We start from the raw sequence: 27,798 nt of genomic DNA on the forward strand, positions 1-27,798 counted from the left end.
TTGGTTATGCTGCGGAGAATGCTGTTCAATGTTCTGTTTCTTGATGTTCGTTTTCATGTTCGCTTCTGTTGCGTTGGTCGGTGCGGAGCATCATGATAAGATATAGGGATCGCTCTAAATGGGAAACGATGCATGCTCATCAGCGGGTAGGTGTTGTAAGTGAACGGTTGTACTTGAGACAATCAGAAGTGTGCGTAGAGTTTGATGGCACCTGAGCCGCGTCGAGTTGGAGGCATCACTTCTGCAGGTTAGTGACGCTTGGGAAGCAAAGTTGCTCACGACAGGTACACTCGACACCTCGATAGTGGAATAAGTCCAATAACCAATTATCGGAGCAGCTTAAAATTTCGAGTGTGTTGGGTCCAACGCCCATGGAACGTTTTTAGCTTTTTCTGTTTCAGATCTGCCGGTAAATAATAATAAGTCTTGGCTGAGAGAAGGAAAAATAATGATAAAGCTAGTGGACATAAATTGAGTTACGTTGGAGCGAATGGTGAAATTTAACCATGTACCATGTTTAACAATCTCATTGTGTCAGGTCAACAAAGCCTGCAATTAATCGCCGGTCTCGTACAACAATGATGGACAACTTCGCATGATTATTGTAGCCTTCGCCGCGGCGCACCCTTGATATGTCCACTGGATTATCTGCTTGGTGTCCGGTTTGTCGTCTCATCAAACTCATCTGCAGAAGGTTGAGCATGAGAAATTAAGTTCAAGGGACCAGTGGTGGACCGGTCTTTTCGGAAACCATCATCCAGCATTGTTGCGATCAAATCATTCAATTTATCCCCCATCAACTACAAGGACGCTGAAGATCTACGGCGCCCTTACGCTGCACTGACGATGGTATATCGATGATAGTAGCTTCTTGATATCTTGGCTGATGTGCGGTATGGTGCGACAAGCGTGAGGACCTCCAAATCTTGAAGCCATCGCATCGCTTAGGACTCTGCCGCTGGCGTCATCAACGTGTGGGCAGGCCAAGGGTAACAATAAATGAAACGAATAATGCAGCCACTTGGACTCCAATCTAAACCGTGGTTGGAATTTGCATTTTACATGTGCTGTGTGCCACACCGCACGCAGTACATTTAGCGGAGGTTCCTCTACTCGTTGGGGTTGGCAATGGATGTAATTGCGTTTGCCGATCATGACATCATGAAGCTTGGGGAGGATAATTAATATCCGGCCCGCGTGGACAGCAGGTGACATTTTCGTTTTACGACTGACGATCATGAGAGGAAGTTACCGCACCGGTTCCAAATCACGTGCACCAAAAGTGTGGTTCAAGTATGTACAAAGTAAATAATGAAGAATGGGCAGTATGATTTTTGTTCATGACATGTTGGTAAGCATATGTCTTGTAGTGTGTTGTACATTTTAAACAATTATGATAAAAATGGCAAGCACTACCAATGTGAATACAATCATTCAAAACAGATGCTCTAATTCAATTCAACTCAATCCAAATTAGAAGGTGTAAATACATAATAAGTATCCAAATGTATCCAAAAATATCCTTAGCAACAGGTCAAAGATCCTACCCAGTCTTGAAGGGAATGCCGAAAGTATTTCGCTCAATTGAGGATAAGTACGCCAATATTAAGGCCATATCAATCTTATCGCAGTTGGTGTGATCTTGATTTAATATGCATCCCACTTGAGCGTTTATTTTGGGCACAAAACAGGATCTCCTCTCTTGCACACATACTCAGAAAGCTTCCCTCAGTTGCCCATACTTTGAGCAGTGTGGAGCTACTACAGCACGCATCATAAAGTCCTTGATGGCGAGGTAGTACAAATAGATTTGACTTCCAGATTTGTCCTTTGCAGGTCCACTCTTGCCCGTGTTTGTCTTGATTTTGGTGATCGCAGTCTCACAGTCTCGCCCGCAGGCAAGACCGAGCGGAATATCTTTATCTCGTTAGCGTAAATGTACGCAAGGGCAATTTCGCATTTTACCGGAATCAGGTTCAATTCAAAGAGCAGCAACGTCGTCAGCACGGCATTTGTCTAGCCGGATGTTGTTGAATGGTCTTAGCAGTTGCGCCGGACTCGCATTGAGGGGTGGAATTCCGATTGCACGTGAATGCATTAGTACCCAGAGGAACAACAGTGTCAGATCTCTGCAAAAGCATGCTCAGTTTAGACCACCTGTCGATACGTTGCTAAATGACGTGACAAATGGTGTCGTTAAGTATCTACTTTTGACTATTTCGTGGGTCTCTCGGATAGCCACACATTCTACTACGGGAAATGAAATCGCACACCAGTTTGGCCCAGCCATGGCACCTTATCTAGAGCTAGATGACGAAAACTGAACCTCGCCCATTTGCTGTTAACATTTACGAGCTAATCCAATCTCGCCCTCGTGCAGCACGACCGGTAGCCAGTAGGGACACCAACCATGGCAGTGCGCGAGCGACTCGTGGCTTTTAGTGGCAATTTAAAATTTAAATTTCAAATCACCAAATCGTAACCGTTTGACTTGGGCGGGGGCGAGCGTTCGCGATCGACGCCTAGATCCCCTGATAAACAAGATTCTCGACAAAACGCACCCTGTGTGGTGCTTGGTGTTGGATTCTGCGGTCAAGTTAGCTGCTGGATTAGCATACGCGCAAGCTGATAATTTGCTACGTTACAGAATGCTGGGTGCTAGTGTAGCTTTGCTAAAGCAAGCAACAGATCAGCTGATTCCGTGTTGCTAGTTAGAGTACAACTTTTAACCATAAACGTTGTTATAATGGAGTTTGCAGTATGTAAATGTTTTTGCATTTTTGTATAACAAGGTGTATCGAATGAATGATAATCTCTCGTTGGCATTACTTCCTTCATGAGAGAACGATATGCAGCCTCAAAGGTCTGAGTTAATTTAATCCACTCTAAAGGATTGATTATAGTTGAATGATTAGAAGACAATATCAATAGCCAACGTTTGTAAAAAATAGAATAATTTTGATCATACCTGTACAAATCAGTTTAAAAACAATATCAATCTTAAATAATACCGATATTCATACAGGAAATAGAGTGATAATTATTAGCTCGACAGCAATTTATAGCTAATTTCAATGGGATATTTTATTGGACAGGAGTTTTAAATGTTACACAAAGGCGGTTTTAGTGTACCTACTACTCTGTCAACTTTTATACATACTGCTTACTATAGACTATCGATTTACGGGGCCCCTAAATCAACGGGTCACCAGGCTACCGCCTAGTTCGTCTACCGTTAGAACCGCCGCTGATGATACATTTGACATGAACTCATAGATATGCAATACAATTTCGACTAACCTAACGAAATAAACGATTAAGTAGATACATGAATTTGAATTAAAGTCTGAAGTGTCATGACTAAATTGTTGTCAATATCAACATCTCTACATTTCAAGCCACGATCTGTAAAACTTTATTTTGACACGCAAGAAGCGAAATGCAAACATAAATTGAACTTTGATACAATATTTGTTTTACATCAGAAAGGTTGGCAATACAGAAAATAATTATCTTATCAGAAAATAATATTAAACAAACTAGCATTTAAATTATCATTTTTTACCTTTTTTTCAGGGAAACTTCAATTTTACTAAAAACATGGTCATGAATTTTCTGTGTGTTTTAAATGAAACACGGTATTGCTATGTTAAATAAAATAATTAATATACTTTTGATTTGTTGTATTTCGGATCATTATTTTTAATATATTATGTCTAATATGGTTGAATGCGTGTAATCATTTAATAAGTTACTTATTTGTATGATTATATGTAACGTAACATTTTAATATATTTTAAAGTTAACATAAATTTATGATTTCTGTCATCAGCACTGAAGTCGCTGTCAAGAGAAAACATTGCAAACTATGCCAAAATTATCTACAACATATGTGCGGTTACCTTGCATGTAATTATTATAAATGCATTCTCATTCATTCCTGTTTTGTAGCTTGCTAATTGAATTAAATCTAGGTTAGAGGAAGCGGTATTCCAATTACTAATGAATAGCGGCTTGATACAATTCATTGCAAACCTCCATACATCACAATAGACGAGTTTCGCTTAATTCAATAGACAAAAAGCTATGCCCGAAATTTGCCAGCTTAGCGCACACCAACGGCGCAATAAATGTCAACTATGCCAGATTGGAATTGATTGCTCGGGGTGAAAGTGCACGACGCGATACTGGATACATTCCGTTCCGCGGGCAGAATGCGATTTCATTCATAAAACACAACGAATGTGATCGTGTCTTTCCGCACACGTTGCTGCCTTGATCTCCGTCATGCTGGAAGGGGTATATAATGTGATCAAACCAACACACGTACCCTCGGTGGGTCGGGTGCGCTCCCACGTCAATAGGCCGTTTGCACTTGAGTAAACAATAGCAGTCCAAAACGATCCACTCTGCCACTGGGTAGCAGCGTAGGGTGAAGATGGACGTGCTTGTGGTGGGTGGGTCATCGGCATACCGAGATTTTATGACCACCGAAATGGTGCTCCACCAATACAGAACACTTGGTTGATAGAGATGAGCAGGAGAAGATACCGTGGGCTACGCTAGTGGCAACAGTGGCACTATGTGATCAAATTTCACGGTGTAGGTGATTTGCAAACTCGCACACCAAAACAGTACGCTGACAAACAGTCAACACAAATGACAATCTCACAATCGGATCTCATGTTGCCGGAATTTACTCCCCACAGAACAGGCCGAAAGTTGGACTTGGTGTTCCGGTACGCTAGCGGAGTGGTAGTGAAGGCATGTTGCGCATAAATTGTAAACCCCCATTATACCCCTACCGCTTGGTAGAACACACAAACACAGGACTAGCTACGACCCGTACACCGGACGGGTCCCAAAAGTGGTCGCTCAGTCGAGCCTCGACAGCGTACCGTTTCAGACATTTTATCACCGGATTTGAATGTGCAGTCTGGCTTGGTTTGATCGTGGCTTCGTCCTTTCAGTGTACGGCTAAGCGTGCCAGTTGAGTGTAAAAGAACTTAAGAAAAAAAATCGCAGTGTAATAATTAAAATACCTTACAGAATTCGATAAGTTTCGATTTCACTCAAGTTTGGTAGGAATCAGTGAAAGGTGCTCCCAGATTAAGTTGTTTTGTCGTGTCGCGATCACCGGATCGCCTAAAGGTGAGTAACGTATCGGATTGACGTCGATGAATAAAATGTAAATGTTAATGGCGATCACCAAAATCAGCGAGAATAAACGATTATATTAACACAATGCTCAAAGGCACCGGTGAAGGTTGTGAATGGTGTGCTGGAGGGAAAAGAGTGAGCTGGAAATAAAGAAGATCATTCGATATTTTGTATTTTTAACGAATTCTCCACCGTTCATATTGTTTTTGCTGAATTTCTGTGCCTCTTGCGAAACGTATTAGAACCCACATCAATCTCAACGATCATGAACTAGTCCTTGGGTCGCCACGGGTTGCTTTCGTGAATATCGTTGGCGTACGAACAGACTGTATGGCGTGCTCATGTTCACTGACGACGGGTAGAGGAAGAGGAGCTTGAAGTGAGCTCTGTTGGATCTCGAGTGGTTGCTATCGGGACAAGGTTAGTAGGCCATTGCCAAATATAGTGGAAAAGTACTGAAATGAAATTTGGGCTCCTACCACCAAATATGGTAGAGTTGTAACAAGTGAAGTGTTGCGTGAAGTAATAATGCTTGTTTACTCAGAGACACTCGAAGGGAAGTAAAATATTTTAGGCGTTAGAATGTATTTTAGGCGTTTGAAAAATAATGTTGGTTCATTAGTTACAAATTGTTGGCAGTTGGTTGAATATGTTAAACAGCCCTTACAATTGTTTACATGGTAGTGTCATTAACTAATATTGATCTGCTTGAGTAACATTTCCTCTATAAGGAGAATAAGATATACAATATGTACCGCGTACCGAATTTGAAAAAAAGTGTTAAATATATATTTTTAAGTTTTATTTTAAATGATCAACGCTCTTCCTATTGAATTGACTTAATATTGTGATAATTACATAATATTTTGGAAACTTATTACGAATATAAACTTTGTCGTTCAGCAAAGTTCAGCAATGTAAAAGCTAAGTTGTGCTGTGAATAGAAGTTTTGTGAATATGATATACAAATTGATTTGTCAAAATCATTCATTCGAATGACTGAACAATAATACAGATCGGAAGTTTATTATTTATTTTAAAATAGGTAAGGCATCTGCTGTAGCGACACATGCCGAATGAAATCAGCCCATTGAACTTTATTCATTGTAAATGTGTTGTTTGATTAATAAGAAATTACGGCCAGATTTACGAGAAATACGCGAAAAATATGGTGTTGTTAGAATCACTGCTCACGTCGTTGATTTATATATTGCAAGATTAATGTTGAATTGCATACCTTCAGGCGCTTAGTACTACCGATACTTTTGTTGGTATTTTTATTTTAGTTGAAAAAACATTTTACAATGAGTGAATTCATCACTTTATGAGAATGAAAGTGGGATTGAAGCATGAGTAAATGGATTTATTTCACTATTATTTGAACCTGCAAATATAAAGTAAATCTTTGCTTCCTAGACATCTTCTTCTTCTTTGGCTCAACAACCGATGCCGGTCAAGGCCTGCCAACACACTTGTGGGGCTGGCTTTCAGTGACTTATTGATTTCCCCCCATAGCAGGATAGTCAGTCCTATGTATGGCGGCACGGTCTATTTGGGGCTTGAACCCATGACGGGCATGTTGTTAAGTCGTACGAGTTGACGACTGTACCACCAGACCGGCCCCAATTATTAATCAGTCATGGATATCAAGCTGTTATTAGATTTATACCAGCTTTTCATAGAAGAATAACAAATTAAAGCAGTTCCATAGCAACTTTTTAAATTTTTGTGTTAGAATGGTTTTTATGTCAATTTTCTAACTTCACAAAAATGTTGCACGTGCTGTTTGTTAGTTAACTACACTTATCTGAATAGTATTAGTATGATAATAATGTTTAACACATTGAGTGCCAGACCATTTTCTTTTATGTTTCCCTGGGGGCAAAACACTTATATGGATAGGAGTTCAACTAGGTAGATGCTTCATTGATAAAATGGAAATGCCAAACAGCGCTGTATAAACTTTTAGTATAAATTTGATAAATAAAATTTAGTATAAATTTTAATTTTCAATTATTCAATAAAAAGCAAAATGAATATTTTTCCAAAACCATGTATATAATACATGAAACTTGTAGGTTTGAAGTGCTCTCATTACTAAAAACAATAAAAATACTCATAATTGAAAAAATATGAACTCTCAATGATAAAAATTATTATTTTTTGCATTGCAACTTACAGCAGAGCACGAAACTAAATAATGAAAACATACAAAAATAGCTAACAAAAACTAGTAACTATTAAACAACAGGAAAATACCAGGAACTTAAAAAAATCATATATAGTAGCTAATTATTAAGTTTTTAAAGAAAGTATTGTAATTTCCAGAATGCGAGAGTGTCATAAAATTGTGAAAAAAATCCTTAAATTTTTATTTACTACCTGCATAATAAATAAAAATGTTCAACTGATTTATTTCCTGGGTTAATTACTTATTTACTTGTTTTTTATAATGGTTGATGGTTATGATGGTTATTGTGCTTTATTGTTATTCTATTGGAAAAAACCGTATAATAGGAAGCATTGTGAATGTTATCTTATCACGTAAATGAAACCTTACTATACCGAAACTATATGAAGCAGTATATTAACAATGTAAATTTTGTTGTACTGCATGAAAGTACAACGAAATTCAAATCGTAGGAAACATAGATGAAGATATTCATGAGAAAACTTGAATTAAAAATTTAATTTTACTGTACCATCATCAACGTAGTCCCCAATTTGAAATCCCTTGAACACATATTATTTTAAATAAAAAAATCTCACGCTCTTTATAACAAAAAGGAAACAAAATGTAAAGGACATTCTAATTTTTGCAATCTTAACACATTATCATTAAAGGATAAGGATGAACCTATGTTATGTCACTTTAAGCAAATAGAATGAATATAATAGAATTTTTATTCATAGAGAATATTTTTTTTATGGATTTCTATAGTGTAGTAAAATATTTGAATGGAAGCATTTGATAAACAGTCAAAATGTATTTGTGCATGCAAAATTGCCGCTAAACTAAATGGCTTGCTCCCATAGTGCAGCGTCAGTGTTTCTTAACGAATGAATTACTTCACTTGAAATGAATACGTTCACTTCATGCCGAATGTAACACATTTGTATGATTTTGTGTTTGAAATAATTGACTATAATTTTACCGGTTTAATAAATATAAAATTTAAAATTTTAAGTTGGTGAAAAAGCAATTGAAATCGAAAGATTGATGCTTAATTATGTGGTACCTACGATTATGAATTCTTCTTCTTCTTTTGGCTCAACAACCATTGTCGGTCAAGGTCTGCTTGTACCAAAGTTGTGGGGTTGGCTTTCAGTGACTTATGGATTACCCCCCCCCCCCCCCATAGCAGGATAGTTCTACGTATGGCGGCACGGTCCATTTGGGGCTTGAACCCATGACAGGCATGTTGTTAAGTCTACGATTATGAATAATTATATATAATTTATATGACAAAATTATTTCTTTACAATCTTCTTATTCATTTTAATTTTGGGTATACAGTATGCTCCCGAGTTACGCAGATTGTGAGTTCTCGAGAGATTCGCGTAACTCGAATAGCAGCGAAAGTCGAATTCCGCGGTTTTCGGCCAAAATACAATTGATTGCTCGGTTTTTTTATTCAATTTAGTACTTTTATACACGTTATCATTTGTTTGATACGATTCGTTCAGAACATCGCGATATTTTTAGCTTTAAAGTTTAAATTTGGATTAAATATATCAGCAAAAATGTAATTTATATTGCATTGGACAATTCTTGAAGTAAATTGTACTGATTTGACATTTGATCTGTCAAATTAAGAAATCCGCGTATCTCCGAATTTTTGTATGTCGAGAACTGCGTAACTCGGGAACAGATAGTACTTTGAAATTGTTAATAAAATCGTTATTATGCACCGTAAGGGATATTTTTAAAGATATACATTCATCCATTTCTAAAAAACCTAATAAAAATTTGTTAATTCTGTGTTGCTCATTTTAAACTGCCTAAAAATTTAAGAAAACCAGAAAAGATACATTAAAGTAACGAATAATTTGAGATTTTACTTCAAGATGAAAAATTATTTTGATATACATACAAAGCTCCTATGTCTATTCTTAAATCGGGACTGTGTGAGGATAAATGTAATTTATAAATTGTGAAAAAGAAAAAGTGAAGTAAAGTAAGATAATTGTCCTTTCCATCAAACCTAGTTTCTTTCTAACACACCCTCCGTCTGCCACTATTCGGTGTCTAGTTCACCAGCTCTCTCTCGCTCACGCTATCCGTATTCATCAGAGGTGCATCGAACTAGATGAATTAATGTCACGTTACGGCATTACACGACACATTGCGCTAGACCTTCAACACTTTGGTGGGCACTATAAGCGTAAGAGTATACCAGTCTAACGATAGTTGTACGAGTAGCTGTAGTAGTATTGGTAGTAGCAGAGCAACCGTTGGCCAAAAGCAACCGGCACTGCATTTAGCGTCGATCTTCGTGGCGTCGAGCGCCGCTTCGTGCCAGCATTTTTGACGAACATGTGACGTCATGGAAAGTTTCCATCGCATTGGAAGTTCTCGCCTAACCAAGCGCCATTTTACATGTGAGGGAAACGCTTCAAGATATGCAAAGATATGGTGTGAGTGACAAAGACATTAGACGCTGGCTCGCACTCCAGCAAGATCTTGCCTGCACGTGGCCAGAAGTTTATGTTCACGATGTAGAAAAAAAACATGAATGAATTTATGCTGATGTAAGGGTGCACGATGGCTAGTGCCATAGCGGGACATAACAAAAATGAAAGTGTCAAAGGGAATGCTTTGAAATTGAAGAGATTTATAATGCAGCACTTTTAATGATCATAATTGTACTATTAAAAATAAATGCAATAAGTATGAACTTGAGGCTGTATAATACTTTAAATGACTTTTTATAAAATAAAACAATAAAGCAATACAATTTTTACACTAGAATATTGACCTAAATATCATTGCTTTTACGTATATTCAACCAAAATGTTTAGCAAGAGCGATTTGCGAACAGTACACGCTCGATACGCGTCAATACTTGGTGCAGCTCAATTGAACAAATTGGTCGTGGCTAGCCGGTCGTAGCAGATCTCAGTCTGCTCCGGCCACTCAGCCAATTTCCATCCGCCTTAAACCGGCGCCAAGTATGAAGCACCACGATTCGCCAGCGGCCAATTGATTGGCAATCAAGCCGTACGCATCGGTCCAACATCGACCTTTGGTACCGCAGGCAGTGTCGTCTTGCTTGAACCGAAACAGTGCTCTGATTTGCAGATTTTCGAACCTGCCGCTGGTGCTGCTGGAAAGCGAACAAACGATCTTCAAAAGTGCGATGAAATGCGACGTTGATCAAATATAGTGACGCAAAGATCGGCTCAGTGATTGGCGGCGATGATTGGAAGTGGGGAACCCTTTTCAACGTGTGCCACGAAGCTCAAGCCGATGGCTCAAGTGTCGATGCATCGAAGAGCTAGCGTTTTCAGGTCTAAGAGTTTCCCCTTCCTTCCGGCCACGACGCAGAGTATAATCAACCAGGCACATGCACACAACGGTGCTATGTTTTGGGAATTTTCCACTGTTTCGTTCCCAGGCCTGAGGCTTCACCACGAACCGTAGTGCGCGAATCTCAACCAAAAAAAAAGTTGCCATGCCCGTAGCCACAGGGAAGCTGAAGACTGCAAACGTAAGCATGGGGTTGGGTTTTTGGTGTGAGCATGGTGCCTCCCTCTCATCCATTCCTCACGCGTCGACGGAACGAAGGACTTGCGCTGACGCGAAGATCTCGTGTCGAAACCTGCCGAACGTACCTAAGAAAGGTAAGAATGTGGAACAGAAACTGGCACGAAAACTGGTTTGAGCCGGTATCGGGAGTCTTCTTTCACTCAGGTGATGCCCCCTCGCACATGGCCTAGACCGCGGGTTAAAGTTTAGCATCCCTTTTGCCGCGATCTGCTCTGAGATCACATCTTTCGTCGTCGCTATTATGACCTGCACACAATAAGTTGTTCGTGCTTATGCTGCGGCTTTGACCGAATCGTATCGTTGCAAAAAACGGCCCCTAACTGCACCGACCACTCGTACGTACCGTTCGAATGGATAGGGCGGAGTGGTCGGTTGGCGAAATGTGAGCCTTTATGTGTTTTTGAAATGAGCGAGCGTTTACCAAAACCATTTAATGCTTAGTGCGTAAACTGATTACAATCTTTGTGCGAAACAATGATTTCTACTACTGCATATGTATTCTCGGTGAACGTAATATTTACATCAATGAGACGAATGATTCACGAAAACGATAATAATTCATTGCTACTTGTCCCTCTACTGCCATCGTGTATTTAGATGGTGCAATGTTTAAGCAAGATAAAAGACGCTGCTTCTATGTCACTAGTCTAGTTTGCTGACGTCGTGGAATAGTATCTTATCATTCTGGCAAATAATTTGTCATCATGTAGTGTGATATTCGTTACAGGCGTATTTCCATTAAATGAGCTAGCAGTTTAAAGTAATTGTCATAGAATCAAAGTTTTATTTGTATGTGTATCATCTTCATATTCTTTTTCTTCTTCTTGACTAACGGTCAAATACATGCTTACCAGACTTGTTTTTGATAATTTGATCGTTTGAGGTGCGTAATTTGGTCGTTTGAGGTGCGAGTTGTCTGATGAAGCAGTTTATTTGTAATTATAAGTTTTTGATTTTTATATTTTCAAATTCATTGTTTTCAAAGTCAATTTAGTGGGTTTGTGTAAGTTTTTATGTTATTTATGTTATTATGAAGCCCTTTTTCAAACATTGTAATTTTAATCATAGTAAATGTCTGTAACTTTCTGAAAACTTTTCTATCTCAGAAACGACAAAATGTTTACTACAACAAATTATAAACAATGCACTTGACAAAAACGAAGTACAAACCAATACACTTTAAACCATGTTTACGAATGGTTAGGTAGAAAGAGAACCACAACAAACATCAAACCAAAAGGAAACGATAAAGATGTGCAAAATAAGAAAATTGAGAAAAGAGTAGGGATGATTTTCGAATGTTCCAGAAGCGTTTTTCCTCTTTACTTGTTGATCGCTTTCGGTATTGTATGAAAATCTTGAACTAATTTTTACTCCGACTCCTAAACTAAATGTTTTACAATTCAAACGATTTGTAATTCAACAATAATTCAAACATTTGGCACTTTTACTAAATCGAAAACGCTTTTAGTAGATATGGTTTTGCTCACCATCTCACCATGTTTGAGCAACGTTCTCTTTCGAACGACGCGCACCGAACATCGCGGGTGCTGCCGCGCAAACGCGGGGAGCATCGGATTGTTCTCCCCGTAGCATGCACAAGGGTCGCTCGCCTCTAAAGGGGCTGCTAGCGGTGCCGGGCCTCTCATTGTACAGCGAAACTTCGCCGCACGCGGACGCACTCTCTGTCCGCAACACTTGTCCTCGTAAAAAGAAAAACGACGGATATCCGCGAACCGCACACCACAAAACATTAAGCAATAAATCCGCCTATGATCGGTCTCTCGTGTGGCGTGAAGCGTTACGCAGATTGTAATAACGTTTTGTGAAAAATCGCCGTTCTCCCATCGCCGACCGTTCCCTTACCGTAACCGTACCGGGAGGAGCCGTACCGAAAATACGCGCGAAAGCGAGACAGGCGACAAATTTGTTCATTAGTTGAAAGAAGAAAGTTAGCAGGCCGTGGCACAAGGTGCAAGTGCGAGTGTCGCTGAAAGGCCACGATCATTGTGCGATCTGTTTTTAGCGCCGTCGGACGGCAGCGAGCGGATTTGAACAACGGCACAGCACGAACAGCTCACAGTTGTTCAACATCTCGGCAGAGCAAGACCCTTTGGACGGTTGACTGTTGGACGATCGACGCACGCACGGTATTGAACGGACACACGGATAGGTGATGGATAATTACAAGAAGAAAACACCCGGCCGGGTGCAGCATCTGGAGTATACCGTAAGTAGGAGTGGATCGGTGATCGAATGTAGTAGTGTATTTGTTTCCGGTGCGGTTCGCTGCAAGTTCAGGTGCGCTGTAAGGAAAGGCTGATAAGTGTAAACAGTGGTGTCTACAGTGCCGCAGGGAGCTCTATCGCCATATCAGTTTTCCGTAGAATGTGCACAGCTTTAACCATGCGGCCTCACATTGGCACTCGTTTGAAAACCGTTTGAATGTTCTACAATTTACAGCAGCGCGGTGCGAAAAGCAATCCACCCATAAACGAAGGGGATTGATCGTTGCCATCCCTTTGCACTCCGTTTGCGTACGCAATGAACGGTGCAACGATCAGGTCGCATGTTTGTTTAATTTGTTTGCACTACTTCACTCTCAAGGGCGCTTCTTGGTAAAGCAAAAGGTAACAAGAGAGCGTGCTGTGTTGCGGGCTGAGTGTGCATAAATGCCTGATGGAAACGATGTCACCTACGGCGCGGGTTAAAGTGTTGTACCGTCGCGATCGCGCCCGATGGGGGAAGGTATATTGTAAATGGAAACTTTGGCCACTCCCTGTGCCAGACAGACAGTTCGGTGAGTTTGTAGGAAAAGTACCGAAAGGTCGTTTGGAAATTCAATTAGCAGCTTCAGCTGCTTCCGGGGGAACTTTCATTGCTGGCGTTAGTGTGTTGACTCATAAAAGCTGATTACCTGTACCGGTGTGGCGTATGTGTTTGTGTGCTGATGCGTATCTTATCCACCGTTTACTTTCAGAAGTTGGCAAATTTAAGCTTTGGTGTTTTTTGTTGACACTGCAAATCATGGAAAAATGCACAGCTGACACAAATTATGCGATTTCCTTACAAAAACCGATTTACCAGCTCACCAGGGAAAGGGCACTTCCGGCGTTGCCACATTGATTAGGCGAATTTCTGTACATTTCCGCCTGCTTGGGTGGGTTGGGAGATCCGGCAAGGAAATGTCACACGCGGTAGATAAGATTGCATGCACCGTGTTGGTATCCATCACATGCCTTTGCGCCGTTGCCCTGACATTCCTTATCGAGCTCGTATCGATTGATGGAACGCTGATAAGCCCGAGCCGATGATAACGAGCCTGAATCACAGATGGGCTACACCTGGACGTTTAATTGGACGTTGACGAATGCTTGATGTCGCCCTCGGTGCGGTGCATTGATATGTGGGCTGCGGTTTACATTGCATTTACACCCGGTACGCAATTGCCATGTCATGTGTATGTGTCTCGTGTTCACTTCCTGCTGCTTCCACTTCGTCCAGCTGTGCACCGCTAGGAAGGGTGAAGGTTGTTTCAAAATGGCTCGTTAATCCACAACCACGACCGTGCAAGCGCAACAGGTCGTTAGTTACGGTTGGTGCATTTATTTGGCACCGGGCATTTCGGATGTCAACGCCATGAAAATTGCTTCCGAGTTCCGTACCGGTGCAGATCGAGCCGGTTCGTGTGTTTTATTCTAGCGCGATGTATATACTGTCCCTTAAAATTATGTTACATCATTCGTTTTCCGCTGACGGTGATGGGCATATTATCCTGTGGGGAACACAATGTTTGGTGTCAGTATGGCTTATTTATTATCAAATTGGTTTCATGCGCCGGTTTTTTTTTGTCAAATATACTTTGTTCTATTCTAAGAGGCGTTGTCTGACCGCTGCGAAGTAAACATAAATAACGCTCTTTACCTTTAAAAATAGCATTTCCACATGACAGGCCTTCCAATTCTGTTTTTCGCGACGATCGGCTGGGCATTCACGTACGCGGCAAAGAATGACGCACGGTTTCGGTGTGATGTGGAATCTTTGCTTTGTTTTGAGCGGACAGCCACTGTTTTCATCCATTTTCCACCGGCGGGTAGAGCTTTCCGATGCGTATTTATTGCGCTCCCATCTGCCGCGCATTTTTCGCTACCGACAGGCAAAATCCTTCGCACGACCTTGCACACCCGGGATCGCAAATTATCGGTGTAGAGAGAGAGAAAAAAGGCAGCGGCGGAAAATGTAGGAAAAGGCAGCAACGAATAATTTGTAAGTCGCGTATTTTTAACTCCATACAGCAGCACACATACCGGCACGAGATAAGCACGTTAACGAATTCAGAAAAGTGGATCATGATCCCTTTTTTTCTTCGTTGGCTTTGAGGTAAAGCGGATTGAACATGTTGGGTTCGTTGCTTTTGCGAAACACAAGTCGCTAATTACTTTGCAATGCACATGCACATGCACGCGACAGCGTGGAATTTGATCGATGCAACACGGAAGAAAATCTTGTTCCCCGTTCTAGTGTTGATTCAACCGCCCGAGTGTGTTGCTGTCTGTCAGGGGAGGCAAGTGAAAAGGGCAATGAAATGGCAAAAAGATGCAATAAAAAAGAAAAACCTCAACCGTAGGCGGCAGATTGTAAATTATACAGTAGTTTGTGCTGATTTCCTGCAGCGTCCGGAGGGCGTCCTTTCTGGAAGATGGTAATCAGCGGCAACTTTGTCTAGCCGGTGGCACTGCGATACTCACATACGAGGGAAAGGGGAGAATCTACCCCGCGTGGGTGACAAGAAAAATGTCAATCTCCCCCTGCGGTCTTCTAATTTTACGCTCCCTGCGTTTACCCTGCGAGTGGGAAACTCCAATCAACTTCAGCTCCACGTGCGCCGGAACATTTCGCCGGAGCCATTTTCGCGCCAGGCCGTTCAATTGTAGCAGGGCGTTTAAATTGTTTATCGCTCCTTTCTGTTGCTGTTGTTGAACAGCAGCACGTGCTAGCTGCCGGGTGTGCGCCCGCACAACACTGTACTGCTGGCGGACGACGAACGAATTGCAACTGTCCGCATCGATTTGTCGCTTCATTCATCGAAAGGCAGTAATTGAGTAACTGGGTCTCTTGGCTTGTACACTGGTCACAGACCCGGTACGACCCGGCATCGCCGCTGGAGATTGCTAAGGCCGCTAGGGTGCAATCAGTCTTGTGCCAACCCCATCGACCAGAATGAACCGACCGACACATCTCGGTTTTTCTTGTTTTTTATGTTTGTTGTGGTGCCTACACCTCCGGAAACAGTTCCATTTTATCTTTCCCTTCAAGCAGCAAACTGCGTCGTTACTTTCCTTTGCACGTCAACTTGCTGTCCAAAGAAACTTGTGTTGTATTGAAAGAGAAACCGACCTTCCTTCGGTTGCATTCTCCGCGCCTGGTCCACGTCCCCCAATTGACAGGCAGTTGTGGCTTGCAGGAGTTGTACAGGAGAACCAACCAAGCCCTTTGCTGCCCTGCGTTACGTCCGTCCCTGCAAACGGAGTGGGGGCATTGCGTCTTGATTGCGATTGATGATAGGGGAGTGGGTTCCAGGAGCAGAAGACGTGCTACACATCACGCAAGCATGCCGCCGTTTGGCAAGGTCATGGTATGGCGCATTACATTTTTCCCCAATTTCATTCGAAGGGGAAACTCAAGAGCCCGAGAGAAAGAATATATTCTCCGGACTTTTGCGGGAGAACTGTTTTGAAGGGGGGTTAATGTAGGGGAAGGATAAGACTTGTGGTAAAGGAGAGGTGAGTTTAATTGTTTGCATTTTGTACGCGCGCTTTTGCTGTTGATGTGTTGTATATTAAAAGCCGAAGTAAGGACTGCATGTCTTAGTTTAAAATAAACAAAATAAATAAATCAATAAATAAGTAAATATAGTGGTTGTTGCAAGATATTTTTTCTAATTTACAAATATTTGGCACTAAGGCACCAATTTTTACACCGTTATTATCAATTAATATCTTGCATCTGATGATTGATGCCTTATCTTTGACTGTCAGATGCATTATTTGAATGTTGTATTTAGTCTCTAGAACTGTATGCTCCTTGATTCATCAATTCAAAGCTCATAACTTATGATCTAGAGCAAGAATTCTCCCAACTTTTCCCTTGAAGGGCCGCATTGCCTCGCAAATAATAATGTTGCGGGCCATTTTGGCGTTACTTGTAGCTTATGTGTGAACGTTAAATCACGTTTTTATAAGAAAATACTAATTGAATGTATACAATTGTAACAAATTTATATTATTTCATCTGTATGTTGTCCTTAAAAGGTAATACTTAAAATATTGACTTAAATATGTTTTTTTTATAATAAACTATCCTATCCTATCCTTTCAACCTTTATAAAATCATCGCGGGCCACGTAACAGGCTCTCGAGGGCCATGCGGCCGGCGGGCCGTAGTTTGGATACCTCTGATCTAGAGAAAAGTAACTGAATTATACACATTCAAGGATCAAACGGAGTCTTCTAGATTGGCATTTGCAGATACATAGAACGCGGTGAAAATTCACATAATTGCATTAGTTTTTTCACTGAAAATATAGCTCTTGTAATGTAATATAAAAGTATTCAAATATCAACACACATACGTAGTGAATTTACGTTGATGACTCAACAGAAAAGGTGCTAAAAGGGCCACTTTTAAGAGTGCCCTCACGGTTCCATTTAAAAAGCAGCTGCTACATCTCTGTTTACATTGTTCTAAATGTGCTACAATTTACATGTCCAAATGGAGTATATCTTATCAGACGCACACTTAACTTACCCACCTGCCTATATCGGTGCCACTACCGTCCACCGTAACTGTGTACATAAAACGCTGCCCTTCAGCTCAATTAGATACCTGGTTGACATTGAAACCGCTCCCGAATCGTAATAAAGGGCGAAATATCAGAATGTCTCTGCCCTCCCCTCAGCTCAACGCTCAAAGCGTCTCTCACCTAGTGTACCCTTTTTGCGACGCACTTCCTCCGATAATTCTATTCCGAGCTTCGGAAAGGCATTGCAGTTGCTCATAAGACGGCAGAAATTATCCGAATTAAGCCCACTAAAGACAACGGGCTCCTTCCGGGTGGCCTCCTCCTAGGCGAGATTAGCTTTACACCGCCATCCGCCATCTCCACTCACTCGAGGTGTCGCGCGATCTTGTACCGAGTGGTTGGGAAAGGAGAGGCCAGATTGCTTAACCACTTTACACGCCGCACGTGCAAGCTGAGTAGCCGCCTCGAACCGGCTGGCTCCATTGGCGGAAAACCGCGGAATGCGCACGGCGAGACGACGGTCGGCGAAGGGCACGTTATCAGATACTGCGATACGGGTGTGTGCGGCCACCTGTAATTTAGCCTTCGTGTTGGTTTTTTTCTGTTCACCTAGTGGTCGCTCCATCTTCCACCGCCGCTTCGACGTATCCTGTCTCGGTAGCAGAACGCACACACGCAGACAATTTACACCTATTGGCTCCGGGTACCAATAATTGGCCACTCGATTGGGCTGTCGACGCGATGAAAGAGGAGAAAATTAGCAGTGCCGATAAATACGATCGTTGTGTGTGTGTGTGCGCGCGCACGCGTGAGCTTAATCAGATAATTGATTTCAATTCCAGGAAGCAGCCGTTAGAAGGTTCTTTTCCATCACGCACGCGATCGATGGCGATCTTATCCGTGATTGACAAGGGGCGTCTTATGCAATGCGCAATTATTTGAGTTGAACAAAATCAGCTCCGTAAATCAGTGGGAACAACTTTTCTCTGTCTCAAAAGAGCTTCTTTGAGCTCACAGTGCCCGAGAGACGTAGTGACAAGTTCCAGCCAAACATGCACTTAAAACGTAAAGTTGACATAAAAAGGTACCCCCCACATATGTGTTTGTGTTGTCTGGCTCCACCCAAGGGAAGGTTGGTTTGTAAATGCACATATTAATCGCAACTAGCAGCAACCAGACGGGAAAGAGAGCGTAGGGCGTTTTTGTGCGCTTCCTTCCGCAAGCGATCGCGCCACAAAAATGCTAGCAATGCAACCCATAGCGGTGAACCTGAGCCACGAACGGTAAATGTGCGACCGCCACGGACGGTGAAATATGAACTTCGAGCTTAGCACCTTCTTTTTTTGTGCAGTTAAAAACCTTCCTATCACATGGCACCAAGTACCGAGTGGGCACCCGCGATAGGTTTAAAAACACAATAATGACATTCCGGAGGTGTTGAGTATATTGATTTTCATTTCTTGCTTGAACTGTTTTTATTTCAAATGTGATTTTTTGTTGTTGTTGTTGTGTACTTATGGACTGTGAGACGTTGAGCAACCTCACACCATGCTGAAGTGAATTTGCTTGCTGTGGAATTATGAGAAAGGGAGCGCAATTTGAAACGTATGATCGGTGTCTAGTGGTATAGGTTGGATCGATTGACAAAAAGGGCAAAATTTCATGAATGAATTCAGTCATTTGCACGCTATCGGTAGTGTAATGAAGCCATGTTTGGTTTAAGTATTTTTATTGAATATTTAATGGTTTATTAGTGCTACAGAACTGCTTTTCTACCGATCCACCAATGTACTATGGCGCAGTGAGTATTTCGATAACTCACCTTCAGAACAACAGCGTGCACATGTTAAACACGGCACATTTTGTTGCACATAGTACACACAACATACAGCAAAACTCTGACTGATCTCTGCCCGGCAAGCACGGCCACATGGCTGAAAGGTTCTCGGGTGAGACGGAGTGTATATTTATCCCATGCTTACCAGTTTGAACTGGTTCAGAGAATGTAATTGCCGTTGTTAGAGCGATTAGTCGCATTTCATGCTTATGTAAAGCTACAGGGATAATTATTGACGCTGTTAATATGGTTGGCAGAGAACGATCGAGTTTCAGTGTTCGTGCAACAAAAAGAGCGTGTTTTTTTCTCTCTCTACAGTTAAAAGCATTCACAACGATGACACATACCGACCTAAAAGGGTGTCGATTTGGTGTTACAATTTTGGACAGTTGGTTTCACTTCGTATTCAATCCCACGTCATTAAGTTGTTGGGCAAAATCTAAACCGGCGATGAAGGGCATAAGCTTCACCACAAAACAAGAGAATAAAAAATGATAGCGATTTTCGGAATGGCATTAATCGAGTTGTAAACACCAGCCAAGCTCTAAATATTACTGTTGACGGCAGCACGGCAACTACAATCCTTAACACATACATTAGCCACGTGCTTACAAATGACCCATTGTTTGGTCAGTTTAGGTTGACGCATGTTTTGCGCTAAAATATCTGCTACGTGAAGCAGTATCCGCTCACTCGGGAAAAGGGAACACCAGTGTAAAACGTGCGGTTTGCGGTTGGTTATACCAAACTATCCGAACGGTGTGCATTTCTAGCGCAGGAGATGCACTTTTGTACACGCCTGTGCCGAAGCACACCGAACACGGATCCCGCGGATCGTCGTGTATGGTGACAGCTGCAACGCGATGAGCGTTCCAGTGGGTGCAACAATGTGTTGTGCAGTTTGCACAAGCGCATTTGCACCTTCCGGCAGCTAGCGAAAGGGGTCGTCTGAGAAGTGGCAAAACGAGAGCAATCGCATGTGTTGAACGTTTTGCTTGAGGTTGTTCAAAATGAATGTCTTCTATGAGGGTCTGTGTGTCATTTTTTTTTATTTGCTTCCCACGCAGACGGTCAAGGAAAATTACTTTCCTACCTACTTACTTTCACCATTGACTACTACCGGTAGGTGCAAGTGCATCGGAGAATGTCCTTCCCTTTCTCGGCGACATTGCTGAGAGGAAACAGGCAGACCACTGACAAATGAACTGAATCATAAAAATCTAAAAATAAAATACAATTAAAACAATAGTACGATTAATTGAAGCATTCTTAAAATAACATCAATGCAAGGAATAACAGACTCATTTCAGTTCACCATTGGCATTCCAAGCATTCGCTTCCTGTCGGGGTAGCCTCGGTGTCGTTGCGAGCTATTTTTTGCCCGCGCCTTAATCGACGAAATTGGCAATCCGTCTTCATTAATTGCCAATCTCGATCGGTCTCGGAAATGATTTGATCATTCAATAACAACTAGGCGCAAGAATCTCACCCACTACGCATCGCTGTCGCTTTCGCTCTATAGATGCCCTCCAAACATTGACTTTGCCATGCCAATGAATAAACACATTTTTGAGCAGTTCTATCGGGACGCTATACTCAATGTTTTTTGTTGAAAAATACGTGCTCCAGCTGCCCGAACGAGGAGAGGAGATGAAACAAAAAACAAAAAAGCACACATATTTGTGGTTCCTACTCACCATGGCAAATACGGATCTTTCTATACAGCACGACAACGCGGCGTCGTAGGAGTTCTCACCGCTGTACCACTGGCCGACCACTGGCTGCAGTAAAACATTCCAAATTTAGATCACACATCAGAGCGTAACGCGCTTTCCTTACGTACGTGACGGTACCGCGACCGCAGGGCAAACCGTTGACCAAAAGCGATCGCTTCCAACGCCACGATCGACGACACTTTGTTCTTGCGTGCGAAAAGCGGCAAAATGTGCGAGCAAACTTAAATCTCACATCATTAGAGAGAATCTATGGAGGAGATGGAAGGAGATCTATAAAAGAAAGAACATTCCATGGTTTGACAAATGCTTGCTTCTGCAACACTGTTGACTGTTGTCAACATAACACTGATCTGCGTGATAAGTTTGACAATTCACCAACTAACCAACCAGACTCGTCACGTGTGACTCGCGCCGGCTGGTAGATTTTCAATGTCTCCCCAGCACTTGTAAATTTAAACTTGACACAATCTTGTGTCAAGAACTCTGCTTCGGATCTTGAGGCGCGACTGCAGGTCGATCGTGCCGCCACCGGCCTTCCTTCGCCTTGATGGGGACAAATTAACCTAGGACCGAATCGGTGCCGTTCACAGGCGAAGAATTCAGAAAATCACATTTCACCCAAGCACGCGACGCCTGGGTGCGTGTGAAGCGTCGCGCCAAGAGTCGCGCTCGGAGGTTGAGCTTCAGACTTCTGAGCTGGTGGTTTTGTTTTGCTCAGCGCTTTAAAAATAAACACCCTCACCCATACGCAGGCGCTATGCGTTGCTTTATTGACTTTTGCAATGCGGAAAGAGAACCCGAGAGAAGAAAAAAAAAAAACAACTCAAAACCAAATTTACCATCAGTTAAGCTTGATGGTGTTTTAGTACTGCACAAGCAGCAGTCATCGCACTCAACAGGAGAATTAGCATTGTTTACATTGCTCAAACCATACACAACTCTCGAAGCGCAGGCGAACATATAACTCCGCTAGTCGATTCGGGTTAAACGAGGGCGATAGTTGATTTGGGGCAGATCGTTGCCAAATTTTTCTCCAATGACTAGCATATCCACAAGCTCGACGGGCAAATTCGAACAAACACGTGCTCGTTGCGTGCTGATCATCAGACATTGGACACGTGCACACTCATGTTGCGTGTAGTACATGTTCTAGCTTGGCGCATGTGCTCTCTGCCCGACCACATTGCTGTGTCCCGTGCTGGGGGGAAAATAGACTCAGATCACGATCTCAGGGAGTACGCACCCGAATGGAACGTGTCTGACCCAGATTCTACGACGCACTACAGCTTGCACGAACCGCGTCGAATTCTTCCCACTATACTGATGCAGAGGATGCGCTTGCGCGCAGTAATCGTTGACTAGCCGCCAAAACATGCGGCAATCATTGTCGAGCAAATGCATGTCGAAAGTGCACTCTGAACGATCGAGTCATAGACAGACAGACACAGACACAGACAATCGATTCAGATAGTGAAGGCCTAGGTCAAATATTGGTGCCGTTCGTTGAATGTGCCCAATATCCATCCCTTTTACGTACTTTTCTGATTGCACCAAGAATCTCTCAATTGCCACACTTCAAATTTTTTAATATACTTTTAATTGCTACACAAAATTTTTAATAAGATCATTTACCTCCAATCGGTGAAGTTATTGTCCCTGCTGAGAGTGTTAAACAACTTGGCCAGACGAATTCAAAATAGATTGGAAGGTTAACTCGATCTATTAGGTTAGGCTAGAGCATTTGTTGCCAAAATTATTCATGGTCATACACAGCAACAAATTTGTGATTTTATGGCAGCGATTCTTCTTCCTGGGCTAATGACCGACATTGATCGAGGGCAATGTAAATGATGTAAACTAGAGGCGAATCGTTGCTAGAATGTGTAGCAGTTGCGATTTGTTTCTGCTAAGCAATATGGCGGAATGTATGATTGGTTTTCACACAACCTCCTCACATCCCAGTAGACCATGAGCGAAAACAGTCATAAAAACATGTAATCTTCTCCTGGCTAGTCTAAAAAATTGTCTAAATTGTTTGTTATCATTTGGAATCTTTACATAAAAATCTCCTTATCTTGAAAAAAAATTGTTGGATAAATTTGGATGTGAAAGGTTAAATTGTGCTCTAAATTTTACACAGGTACATCTTTTTGTGAGGTCATCTTTACCACGTACCATTTCACTAACCTTATGTTTTATTTGTCTTGTCTTTTCTAGCAAATACGTCCTCAGCTCACCGGAGGCAGCAAGTCCGAGCTTACGGGATACATCTTCGGTCGCATGAAGTCCGAGCTGAACGATGTACCGGCACAGACGGCCGCCGGCTCCACCCTGCCCTTGGTGGACATGATCAAGGATGACGAGGAGGCGGGAACGTACAATCCGTTCGAGAACCGGAAGCTGACTCACCCGACAACGGACATGGAAACGCTCGTTCATCTGCTGAAGGGTTCGCTCGGTTCGGGCATTCTCGCGATGCCTTTAGCCTTCGTAAACGCTGGACTGTGGTTCGGATTGGTCGCTACCGTCGCCATTGGAGCGATCTGTACCTACTGCATACACATTCTGGTGCGCTGCTCACACATCCTGTGCCGTCGTGCTCAGCTTCCATCGCTTGGATTTGCGGATGTGGCAGAGGTTGCGTTCCTGGCAGGACCCGAGCAGCTGAAGAAGTACTCACGATTGGCCCGGTTCATCATCAACCTGTTCCTGGTGATCGATCTCGTCGGGTGCTGCTGTATCTACATCGTGTTCGTGGCGACCAATCTGAAGCAGGTGGTGGATCATTATACCCACTCGTACTGGGATGTGCGCATCTACATCCTGATGCTGTTGGCTCCATTGATTTTGATCAACCTGATCCGTAAGCTGAAGTATCTGACGCCCTTCTCGTTCATCGCCAACGTGCTGATCGGTGCCGGTGTTGGCATCACGCTGTATTACATCGTCACCGACCTGCCAGCACTGTCGGAACGGAAGGCTATTGCTGAAGTTCAGCATTTGCCCATGTTCTTCGGTACCGTCATCTTCGCGCTGGAAGGTATCGGTGTAGTGATGTCGCTGGAAAACAATATGAAGAACCCGCAGAACTTTATCGGCTGTCCGGGCGTGCTGAACACTGGCATGTCGGTTGTGGTGATGCTGTACGCTACAGTAGGTTTTCTGGGATATTTGAAGTACGGCGATGAAACTAAGGGCAGCATCACGTTGAATCTCCCCGTAGAGGAAGTGTAAGTGTTAAGCTGTGAATGTGCGTTTGAGCCAGTCATGTATTAATATTGTATGTCTCTCCCAAACAGGCCGGCTCAGATGGTAAAGTTAATGATTGCGATAGCCATATTCCTTACCTACTCGCTGCAGTTCTACGTACCCATGGAAATCATCTGGAAAAACATCAAGGGAAACTTCAACGAGCACCAGAATGCTGCTGAGTACACACTTCGCATTGGTCTTGTGGTATGTTGTTGTAGCGATTCTACCCTTAGACAAACACATTCATTGTCGCGTTCTTTCGCTCACAGATTCTTACAGTTATAATTGCTGCCGCACTGCCAAACTTGGGCCCGTTCATCACGCTCATCGGGGCGGTGTGCCTTAGCACGCTGGGATTGATGTTCCCGGCCGTCATTGAGCTGGTAACGTTCTACGAAAAACCCGGATTTGGCCGCTTCAACTGGATCCTGTGGAAGAACGTGTTTCTCATTCTGTTTGGTGTGGTCGGTTTCGTCACCGGCACCTACGTCAGTATTATCGAGTTCTCGGAGCATCTGGAGGAAGTATAAGGTGACCGGCAGCTGCCAGCACCTTTAGTCCCTTCGTCGAACTCCTCAGGCGTGGCGGGATATTGCAGTGCAGTGCAACACACGTGCTCTCTCGGCTCGATGCCACCAACTACTGCATACACTACAGGGTGGGGCATGGCGAGTTTGGAGAGGGATGGTGAGGCGCTGCCTGCAGACGTCTTGAGCCCGAGTTTCCGCACTGAAAGTGCACCATCGGCGTGTGATCGCGATGCATTAGAAGCCGTCGATCCGTGGCAGCATGGGTGGCAGCCGAACTGCCGACCGCTCTCTGGTGTGCTTTACCGTCTTCATCAATTGTAGGATCTCGTTGAATCAATGACGTCGTCGTTTAATCACGCTAGTAGGTCCTGTGCTGCGTACGCGTGCGTTGCCTTGTGTTAAGAGTTGATTTTTCTATGTGTTTAATATGATCGTCCCTGCATCTTATCAAGTTCCTTGCAATTGTCCAGTTTAGTGTCCTTGCCTACACATCCTACACGCATCCCTACAACATCTATCCCAAGTGTCCCCTTTGTTGAGTGTGTAAACTCGGTCCGAATCTGATTCGGGATCCATGTCTGCGATAGAATGAAGTAGGGGAATTAGTCAAGGTGATGTTACGTTGCTGGGTGCGACACGTGCTGAGTCGAATAAAAACATGCCCCAATCGTAGGTTCAATTGTTAGGCCAATTAGCAAAAACACCATAAAATTACCCGTAGCCACGTCATACGTGGGAAGAAATTATTCGTTCAAGCTAGCCATATACTATGGGCAGACATTGTTTATGTAGAATTCCTTCATTAGAGCTGTTTTTATGATAATGTACACACAAACACACAGAACGAAGAAGAGTCATACTTGTGGCAGGTGAATCTTCAGCTTTCCAGTGTAATGTGGCTAGTGTTACACGCACAGGAACTTGTGATGTTGAATTATCGATTAGACTGTAAGCAAATGCATTCCGGCTCAGTTCTGAACTGGTCGGAAGCGAATATTTATCTACTGTTTTAATCCTACACACCCTAAGGGCGTATCGCGCGTGAGGGAATGTTCCTAGTGGACTAGATGCTCGAAATGATCGGATTGCCATTATAATCCTAGTGCAGTAGCATGCTACCAATAACTACCGATGCTGTTACAGATGCAGCTCATTGAATGGAATGCTTAAAGTCCATCTTTTGTTTTAACTTTAACTTCTTCATCCACCTGACAAAATATTTGAAAGATTGTTGAGAGAGAAAATTTTACAATTCTCCTGTTTGTCATACCCATGTTCTATCTTTCCAAATGTCTGCACAAAACTGTCTTCCATTGAAAATGGTATCACGTGTATCAAAAAGAATATATCATCAGCCGAACAACCATACCACCACTTAAGACATACCTGGCCGTTCATCAGCAGGTCGTATACATAGTAGAGTGCGTTGAAGCGGTAGTTTTTGCACATGACTACGTAGCGTAATATAAAGTAAATAATATAGCTCTAGACGTATTAGTAGATCGTTGTAAGTACCCCGGGCCTCGTGCTTCGTTTATATTTTCAGAATAATTATCTCAATAAATACATTTATCAACTTTTACAGTTTGATTGACATGAAAGAATTTCCTTGCATAATTTTACTTTTGGACGAAGTGAATTATTACAATCAACCAGAGGATTTCATCCTAATGCTTAATTGGTTGATTCGCGATCATTGTACGAAAAAAAAAAGATTAAATCAAATATATTCATTCGGCGGGAATTGTTCGCAAATAATTACCTAATCGTCTATTGTGTAATGGTTTACTTTTTTTTATCAAATATCTGGTGATGGTAACCTTTGTGAATGCACCGCTCAACTCAGTGGCGGATCTAACGATAGGCGGGTTAGGCGGTCGCCTGGGGCCCCGCCGATTTAGGGGCCCCGTTGATCGCCATTCTATAGTATGCCGTGTGGCATAGGCAAGGGCAAGGGCCCCCGGAAGGAAGGCTGGCGAATCATTACCCCTCCCCCCCCCCCCCCCCCCGGTCGACATTTAAATCTCCTAACAGCAAGTTCAGTGCCGCTAACACCCCCCCCCCCCCCACCACAACAACATGTACCATTTACAGAGGGCCTCAGCTCGTCTTTCCGCCTAGGGCCCCCGATACCCTTAATCCGCCACTGGCTCAACTCTGAAAAAGTAGGTTGCAGAAGATTACTACATTTTTTACCGCCATCGATGCACTGCTCGAATTCTTGCTCAGGTGCACGAATTGAATTTGAAAAACTAGCGCCATCTAGACGTGCGTTCGTAAAACTCGTTCGCAGCGTACACGGGGGCTTGATCGCAGAGTACAAAATGCTCATGTTTTCGAACGTATAACATAATTTATGTATAACAGCATAGCAATAGCAGCATAGCAGCTAAGTTTGTAGATGCATTAAGGATTGATTATGTTAGTAAGTGTCCCAGCAAATCTATGCAAGATACTAAATGGCAAATAAATAAATAAATACATATATAAATAAATAAATAGTAGTAAAATAATTTAAAAATGTATTCAAGTTTTAGTTATGGCATGGGAAACAAAGCTTTATAAATTATTTCACAAAATATTATTTTTTTCCTATTCCATCCAAGATTAGGATCCAATTGGTCTTTTCCTGAATATTCATTCATAAACGAATGAAAATTTCTCGGATGAGCAACCCTCAGCAAGGGTAATTAAAGATGAAAAAGACGCAT

General features: G+C 42.6%; 1 protein-coding gene and 1 long non-coding RNA gene across 4 annotated transcripts; one reads left to right on the forward strand and one right to left on the reverse strand.

The window, feature by feature from the left end:
* Nucleotides 1-4,868: 4,868 nt before the first annotated feature.
* On the forward strand, nt 4,869-26,664 carry LOC121595870 (proton-coupled amino acid transporter-like protein pathetic). 3 transcript variants are annotated; one of them, XM_041920202.1, is made up of 4 exons: nt 4,869-5,151; nt 23,523-24,535; nt 24,605-24,761; nt 24,827-26,664. In XM_041920202.1, exons 2-4 carry the CDS (start codon nt 23,586-23,588, stop codon nt 25,085-25,087), a joined length of 1,368 nt encoding a protein of 455 aa, XP_041776136.1. In that variant the 5' UTR covers nt 4,869-5,151; nt 23,523-23,585; the 3' UTR covers nt 25,088-26,664. The 3 variants fall into 3 exon arrangements, with proteins under 3 accessions (XP_041776136.1, XP_041776134.1, XP_041776135.1); XM_041920200.1 differs by lacking the exon at nt 4,869-5,151 and adding an exon at nt 12,562-13,160; XM_041920201.1 differs by lacking the exon at nt 4,869-5,151 and adding an exon at nt 23,252-23,445.
* Nucleotides 21,120-21,780, reverse strand: LOC121595872. Its single transcript, XR_006005208.1, has 4 exons — nt 21,689-21,780; nt 21,413-21,575; nt 21,267-21,350; nt 21,120-21,198 (listed from the first exon to the last, which is right to left on the reverse strand). It is a non-coding gene; the product is annotated as an uncharacterized LOC121595872 (long non-coding RNA).
* Nucleotides 26,665-27,798: the final 1,134 nt, after the last annotated feature.

Source organism: Anopheles merus, chromosome 3R (assembly GCF_017562075.2).
Source record: "Anopheles merus strain MAF chromosome 3R, AmerM5.1, whole genome shotgun sequence".
NCBI lineage: Eukaryota > Metazoa > Arthropoda > Insecta > Diptera > Culicidae > Anopheles > Anopheles merus.